Source organism: Vigna umbellata, chromosome 1 (assembly GCF_029865625.1).
Source record: "Vigna umbellata cultivar VRB3 chromosome 1, Vumbellata_1.0, whole genome shotgun sequence".
Taxonomy (NCBI): domain Eukaryota; kingdom Viridiplantae; phylum Streptophyta; class Magnoliopsida; order Fabales; family Fabaceae; genus Vigna; species Vigna umbellata.
This window is the reverse complement of record NC_142165.1, coordinates 61,279,504-61,287,750: the sequence shown is the minus strand read 5'-3', so window position 1 is coordinate 61,287,750 and position 8,247 is coordinate 61,279,504. Positions and strand designations below refer to the sequence as shown.

The 8,247-nt window shown below is 35.6% G+C and overlaps 1 protein-coding gene across 2 annotated transcripts; it reads right to left on the bottom strand.

Annotated features, from left to right (window-relative positions):
* Positions 1–3,334: 3,334 nt before the first annotated feature.
* On the bottom strand, positions 3,335–7,930 carry LOC124826980 (putative potassium transporter 17). Of its 2 annotated transcripts, none has more exons than XM_047299950.1 (8): positions 7,669–7,930; positions 7,346–7,577; positions 6,834–7,055; positions 6,675–6,725; positions 5,930–6,190; positions 5,202–5,254; positions 4,731–5,100; positions 3,335–4,363 (listed from the first exon to the last, which is right to left on the bottom strand). In XM_047299950.1, the coding sequence occupies exons 1-8, from the start codon at positions 7,798–7,800 to the stop codon at positions 3,507–3,509; spliced, it is 2,178 nt and encodes a 725-aa protein (XP_047155906.1). In that variant the 5' UTR covers positions 7,801–7,930; the 3' UTR covers positions 3,335–3,506. The 2 variants fall into 2 exon arrangements, with proteins under 2 accessions (XP_047155906.1, XP_087960111.1); XM_088103985.1 differs by having other exon boundaries at positions 7,346–7,571.
* Between the last annotated feature and the right edge of the window lie 317 nt (positions 7,931–8,247).

Sequence of the window (8,247 nt, the reverse complement as noted above, 5' to 3'; positions counted from 1 at the left end):
GCGCATAAATTATTCTTGGATGTTCTAATGTTTATTTGTGCAGCTGAGAATATAAGTTTTATTGGTCCAAATGGTAATTCAAGGCCCAAAATCAGATTTTATTTGGAAAATTCAGAAGGGGCTAAAGTGCAGATGGAGGAAATTTCAGGGTATTTGTGCAATTTTGGAAAGTCAGAAAATCTAAAAGATAAAATTCAGTTGTTGAATTTAATTTGGGAATATCAACAGAAAATATCTTCCAAATAATTTTATCATTATCTAAATCTTTTAGTTATTTGGAAGATATAGGATATAAGATAATTTAATATCTATCAAATATTCTTTAAAACTGATTTAATCTAATGAATATTTGAAAGATATAATATATCAACAGAAAATATCTTATCAACAAACTATTCAGAGTCCAAGCCCAATCAAGCCTATATAAAGAGACCTAAGGGAGGCAGAAAGGGGAACTTCACTTCACTTAATTAATTCATTTTCTCATACTCCTCTCACTTTTCTTTCATCTTGTATTCAACTCCATTCATGGAGAGCTAAGCATCTAGGGCTATTCTGCTGTAATTCCATGACGGATTCTGAGGTTACGTTCGATTAATGCAATTGTTTACTTTGATTATTGATTTAAGTTGTTCTCTCTATGTCTTTCATCTCTCTATCTTGTTAAAAGTAAAGATTTTTGCATCATAATGTGTTTGAATCTACATGCATATTGATTATATGAGTTCTAGGGTTTCTAGGTTTAATTGAGAATCTACTTTGATTTAATTTAGAAACTTTCATATAATTAAATGGTTTTTACTATCAATTGAGAATGTACTTTGATTGATTAGCAATAATTTCAACTATAATCAATTGAGAATTTACTTTGATTGATTAGCTTATAATTTGGTTAGGAGATTTAAGAATAAACATGATTAAACACAATAGAATTTGATTGAGAATGTACTTTGGTTGAATTTATTGTGAATAATCTAGAAAGGTTTTGCATTTGATTGAGAATTTACTTTGGTTAAATGCATGATCGCCCTCGAATTAATTAAGAATGTACTTTAATTAATTTGAAACTTAAACAATAATCAATTGAACAATTATCCGTGAATAACGGATGATGAATCTATCTTGGAAAAGCAGTGGAATTAGCCTATTTCATCGTAACTGTTTTTAAGTTTCTTATTTATTCTTTAAACACTCTTCAACCATTACTTTTATTCATAAGCATTGCATAGCATTCGTAAGAGTCACAAATATTCAAAAGCAATTCCGTGTTCGTTGGGAGACGACTCAGGGTTACTTCAACCCTGTCTACTTTCTGAATACTACTTGGCAATACTGAAGTTGCCTTGAAAAGTAGTATTAATTTGATAGCTTCAACGATAGCCTATCAATGCTAAATATACACCTCATACAAACCCTCCTAGGATCGTGTTGATGTGACCTCAAAGTTAGCGGTCTCTACTCTTGCTCTTGCTCCTGCGCCTAGACTCTCGACGACGCTTGGTTGTTGAGGTATGACGAGAACATCTCTAAGGACTACCCCTATGAGCCAGGCACTTGTCCTCCCACTCGGTCTTAACATATCTCTTTAGGTGACCCACTCGGATCAACTTCTTAATTTTGTCACGAAGGGTGGTTCATTTCTTTATGTTATGCCCCATGTTCCTATGGTATAGGTAATGTTTATTACCATTAGCACCTTGGGTAGACTCTTCTTCTCTGAGGAGGTATTAAGTCACTTTCTTCTCTTCTAATCTTTTGCTTGTTGATGCCTCATGCTTCATTTTGCGGTGAAAATCGTGTATATCTTCTACCTACATGAACTTTGCGACTCTCTCCCTTAACTCGTTCATGTTCACAGTCAGCCATATGCAAAGGCTGTTGGCGAATGATCTAGACTGTAAAGCCATAATCATGTGGTGCAAGGCTACCTCGTGGATAAGGTTCCTTATCTACCTTAGAGTCCTCTGAAGTTGCTCCATGAAAGCACATAATGATTCTTCCTTCCTTGCCTGATATTCACCAAGGCAAGGGACGTTAGATGATGTAATCTACTAGTGGCGAACTATAACCTGAACCATGAGCAAATGGCTGCGAAGCTATCAATGGAGTTGGGTGGCAATGAATTGAACCATGCCAAAGCCTCCTCATTCTGAGGGATGAAGAAGGCTCTACACCAAACAGGGTCACTTGAGGTGTAAAACGTCATCTCGTTCATCAACATTCTTAGATGTTCATCGGGATCAGTTGAGCTGTCATACTTCTTAAAGGCTAGAGGGTTCCACCGGTTGGACATGTTGGTTTCCATTATGCCTACTGTGAAGGGAACTAGCCCGACAATGTTGATTGTATGCATAGACGGGTTATCCTTGCTAGCTCTCTGTTGCCCTCATGGACAGTCTTACACGACTCCGTCCTCAGTCTGGTCAAAGCAAGTTGGGTTAGTGCAAGGGGTTCCAATTGTTAGATGCTTTACTCCTTTCGCAAGGATGCATTCTCAACCTTGGGAGACATCAATTCCTCCTCGTACCTACACTACATCTCCTCCATTTGTTGCATGTTCCTAAGCATCTCTAGCTGGTTGTGTTGATTCTGTGACTCCTTTGTTGTTGTGATGCTCGTCATGTTCCTAATGGTCACCATAGGGTTTAGTCACTAATCACTCTACCCCACGGTGGGTGCCAAAATGATTTGAGTATGGGGTCGAGATCAATGATTTAAGTTGTATTGTGTCATCCAAAGTTTGAATGTTGTCTTGAAGTCTAAATGTTGTATCAAGTCATTCATCCAAACCTCTTGAAGGGTACCTGTAGAAGGCACTCTGATGCCAAAATCAACTGAACATTGGCAGTTATCAATTAATGGCACAATAAATACAAGTAACCTGCCTCCTTATCTCAAACCTTTATTTATAAGTTTCAAGGTGGGCTTTTAATTAATGTTGGCTTAATCACGACTCAACTGCGCGTAATCATACTTTACCTTTAAGTTGATCTGCATTAAGATTAATGTGTTCTGATTCATGACTGACCGATTTGTTTGGTAGCCAACCTGATTCAATAGTGACTTGTTAGATAATATGAATTATGATTAATCATCCGATCTGTAGTTTATCGAATGGTTATACGGTAGAATTTGTAAGACAAATATACCTCTATTTATACAAGTGTATTTTGATCCAATTTACCACGATGAATTTTATTTTTGGACGAATTACAATTAAGATATTATTCAATATGTCTTTTTGAAATTAAAGTAACTAGCCCAAAGAGTAATTTTTATATACTTGATTAATCTTTGCTCTCTTTTTTAATTATCTGAAACTGAAATGTGCGTATAATGAAATCACAAACAGTAATTCTCATAAATTTCTTTCTGACAAAACAATAAGTGCTTGAGTAGTTTATACATGGTGTGATTTAGAAACCTACTACTGAAGCCCCTTTGTTCACCACCTGTTTTGTTTTGCCCCTCTACATGTTTGAGTAAATGTTTGATACTGTAAACCTTCAAGCTTCGTATAGCATTCCAACTTCAATCCGTTGCTGCGGTGGAATCCCAAGAGCAGGCAAACCAGATCTACAGTTATTGTGCATAACTTCATAAAAACTAAGCACAAATTTATCAAACCAGCTACAGTTTTGGCCAATGTAAAATCTGGTCTTTCCACGAACATGAACTACCCCAGCAACCCTTGCTTCTTCTAAGTTCGAAGCCTCTTCTTCAGTCTCTTCAGAATCAGAAAGATTCTCTGGAGACTGATGCTTCTGTATATGTTTTGCCAAACTACTAATGACTTGGTCAACAAAATGATCTCCTTCCAAATTTAGAGCATCTGCATAGCCATACTGAATCATACAGCAATACACCCCTTTGAGATTTGATTTCTTGATTACAATCCTATCTTGTGGAGCAACCTTTGGAACTAACAAATATCTAAGAGTAGTGAATACTGTGACCTTATGAAGGGATTTCATGTTCTTTATGTAGTGTCCAAGAATAGGAGTCAACCCGTCTTGAATGTTGGTATAAAAGAAGCATAGCCCAGGAACCCTATTAACACTGCGGTCAGCTAAAAGCTCTTCAAGTCTCTCAAAGGTTATCTTGTGGGTTAATTCGTAATCAGTCTTTTTTTGTCTACCATAAAACCAACCAAACATGATGAAAGCAAGGATGAATGATATGGCAAAAGGAATCCATCCACCTTCAGCAAATTTGGTGAAAACTGCACTAACATAAATCCCTTCCATCACAAAAAATACGACGAAGTAAAGGCAAACTAGCACAGCAGGAGTCCTCCATATCATGATCATGACTAGTGTAAGCAATATAGTGGTGATAAGCATAACTAGGCTCACAACAACACCTGCAATAAATGGCACACCAACATCAGACTACTGCATAGATTACTGTTAGATGCTAAATAGTTTCATATACTAAATAGTCTAAGGTCGGCCTATGGCCATATTACTGTAAGAAACTGTGACAGATTGTTTAAATTTATGATTGAGAATAACTGTCTGAGTCTTGGATGCAGAATAGCTTCTGTCGCCCCATATATTGTATGAATCATACTTTGAACAGAAGCCTTCTGTTAATGTACATCATTGGCTGATTTTAAATTCAACAAGGGTAACCCAAAAACTGTTATAAAATGGATTTTTTTTTTCTTAATCAGGTGGTAACTATTTAAGGTTATCTAAGCAAACATAGGGCTTGAGAAACAGACATACCAAAAGCATTTCCTATATCTTTTCCATCTCCAAAAATAAGAATCACAGCTACGCAAAGGACCATCAGGATGTAGTTCACTTCAGGGGAGTAAACCTCTCCTTCTTTACTTTTAGATGTGTGGACAACCTTTACTCTAGGAAAATAATCCAGGACTACTGATTGCTTGATTACAGAAAAGGTGGCTGATATTAATGATTGGCTAGCAACAACTGCAGCAGAAGTGGCAATGACAAAGATGGGCCAGTAGACTGAAGTTGGTATAAATTTGTAGAAGCCATCATCATGATCATTGGGATGCTTGATCAGGTAAGCTGTCTGTCCCGCATAAGTCAGAACTAAAGATGGGTAGATTGTGAACAGAAAAGCTATCTGTTATCAAATTAACAAAGAAGAAAAGAGTATAAGATCATAATTGGCTGAGAAGGATGCACAACCTTCAAAGAGAGGTAAAAGAAATTATAGATATCAACCTGAATGGACTTCGGATTGAAATGACCAAGATCAGCAAACATTGCCTCAGAACCTAGCAAGATGAAGAAATTAAGAACAGAGAAACAAATGTACTTCAAAGTAATAAATTTTTATGACTAAGAGATCACTGCATTCATATCAGAAGTCAGAACAACAAATGTACTGGCTTGCCCATCTAAACAATTGTCCACAATTAAGTGTTTGGACATGTACTAGTCACCCCCTAAGGTTGTCAAATTCTGAATCACAGAGCTTACTTTGAATCATGAATATCATATTTATTATATTGAATAGTTACTGATAAAATGAAAAATACTTTGAAAATTTATGATAAAAATAGGGGTATTCAGTAGCATTCCTTTTTATTTAATAATTTAAGCTTATTATTATTTTATTATTCAATTTCTCTGATAACAATAGCTGAAGGAAAAGCAAAAGGGAATGATGAAAATTAATTGTGAAATTCATATGAATGATATGAATTGTACTGTTTTATCCATGTGCCTGTTTGCAGCTCATCACCTTATACAAAATGTTGCCTGGTCAAATTTTGCAATTCTAATAACTATTTAAGATTCCCTTTTGCACAATTCTTATATAGCAACATTATTTAGTCCATAGCTTGACCTACCATAAGTACTTAAACGTGTGGATTTGTAATATGATTTGACAGGGATAGAAAAGCGTCTTCCAAAGATATATCATGTAAAAAGGATGAGTTAGATACCTGTAATGCAAAGTACAGTACCACCAAGTAAAAGCCATCCAGATTTTCCATTTCTCCAAAAGAAGTGGAATATATAGTGGGGAGATAAAGCCTTAAATATGCTAGGATAGTGGTGTATGATGCTGTAAACTCCTACAAGTGGGGTACTCAGGGTCCATGCGCCCATTATTGGGGAAAATAGGAAACTAACACGGGATGTACCAAACTTTTGCAACAGAAACAGAACAATGAGAACTACTGCAGAGAGTGCTTCCACTAGCGCTGTGGCAGCATATGCAAAAAAGAAGAGAGAAATTAGAGTTATATAAACCAGAAGACTGAATCGTATACTCAAATCTACTCTAAGCATGCCTTAGGATAAAAAGCTTCCTTTGATGGTTTTATTAGTTTTAAACTACCTTTCTTACTCACCAGACAGCTTCATTATACTGCAATATTCATATGTTTTTGTCTCTGAATTATGCAAGTACTGGTTGATGACGTTACTTGCATCTGATTAAATTAATGGTTTTGTTAACAACATCTTATTAATGTAACAAAAAGTGAAAAAAAAAAATAAGGAAAGGAATCATTCATTACAGATACCAAACTGTAATAAATTTGATTTTTCACAAAGAAAAACTCCCACTTGTTTAAAACAACAAAACCATCAAATTAATCATGCTCAATAAGTTTTGACAGATTCCATTAATGAAAGCTGCAAAATACCAGGTCACAGTAAAACCGTTCGAACTCCAAAACTTACATTTGCTAACTGAAGGAAAAGGTGCTCTAAGTCCATCCATTGCTGATAACACTGAAAACAAATTAAGCAAAGTCAAATCAAAACATTTCAAAGTAACAAAAAGGGAATCTAACCTTTCTGAAACGTGATAAAAAAGAAAAAATACTATTGCCACCAAACCTGAAATTGCTGGCGTAAGTATACCATCACCAATAAGCATGCAAGTACCCAACATAGCAACAAAGAGCAAGAGCCTCCGAGCAACTAAGCTTGTTTGGAAGAACTTGGCAAGCAAAGTTCTCTTCTGAACATCCTTAGTTGTGTTCAAACCCACATGCTTGGGAGGCAGGATCCCAATATTGACATGCCTGCAAAGCAATGAATACAAGGCAAAAGTCCCACCTGCAATTCAAACAGGGTCATCGCCATGAAATAGAAAGCAACAAATTTGCAGCTGTAGAAATGTGCATTTGGGTAGAACAACTGCAAAATTGATTTCAAACGAAAATGACAACAAGTTTGCTTCATATTCGTTGATTTTAAAATGAAGCCATTTGCATTGCAATGTTTTAATCTAAAGCAAGTCAATAACAAAATTTAGTATAAATTTTTCAATTTAAAGTAAAACTTGTCTGAAGTTACTTCAATTAAGTATCAACTTTGAATCCAAAGAAAATGAAAGTAGCCAGTACCTTCACCGTGGTCATCAGCTCTAATGGCTACATTGGCATACTTGACAACCCCTATGAGAGTAAGAGTCCAAAACATAATGCTGTAAATGCCCAAATAATCATCTTCCGTTGGAGACTTGAGAGGCATTGAAGGGTACACGTAGAGGGGTGACGTCACAAGTCCTCCAAACACCACCCCAAGAGTCTTGTACGCAAGAACCAAACTCTTCCTTCTTTCGTTCCCTTCCTGCACCTAACCAACATCATCAACCAAACATGTTATGTTAGTCATCAAATTGCATGTTGGTAGTTGAAACTGAAGTTACAGTGAATACATAACCAACCCGTCGTTGTTGTTGCAGCTGAGAGGAAACTGCATGGTCAGTTGGGTGAAGGCGGCGAGCGTCAGAGTCAGAGTCGCCATTGACGTTGACAACGACGTCGTTTGACGAAGGGTGCTGGTGGTTTTCCATCATCGCCTCCTCGTACTCTGTGAGAAGACACAGCACAAACTCCAACACAACAGAATCTTTTACTAGTTACCAACACCAGCAATTATGCACTACTTTTATAGACAAAGATTCGCCTAATTAGGAACAAGGGGTTATTTAGTTCATGTGATTAACGGAATATTTGGTGTTGAGAATTTCTTAGAATTTTAAGGTTTCATATTTATAATATAGTTATATTATATTGTATGATATATATAACATTGATTTCTTATTTTATTGTTTAAATATAATTGACTTTGGAAGAGTTTGATTCAACAATAATATTTATTTTATTTGTTGAATATCTTTTCTTTTCGGATTACTAATTATTTTAGAATGTTGTCAAATAAATACAATACTAAATTTACAATAATAAAGAACACAAATATAATTATACTTTTTTATGAAACAAAATAATTAAATTATAATTAT

Bases quoted from the DNA above. Each gene is read 5' to 3' on its own strand.
- LOC124826980 (XM_047299950.1), bottom strand. From the start codon at position 7,800: ATGATGGAAAACCACCAGCACCCTTCGTCAAACGACGTCGTTGTCAAC. The intron at 7,056-7,345 runs GTACTGGCTACT...TTTGAATTGCAG, and splicing joins AGCTGATGACCACGGTGAAG to GTGGGACTTTTGCCTTGTAT. The intron at 4,364-4,730 runs GTATGTCTGTTT...CATTTATTGCAG, and splicing joins AGATATAGGAAATGCTTTTG to GTGTTGTTGTGAGCCTAGTT.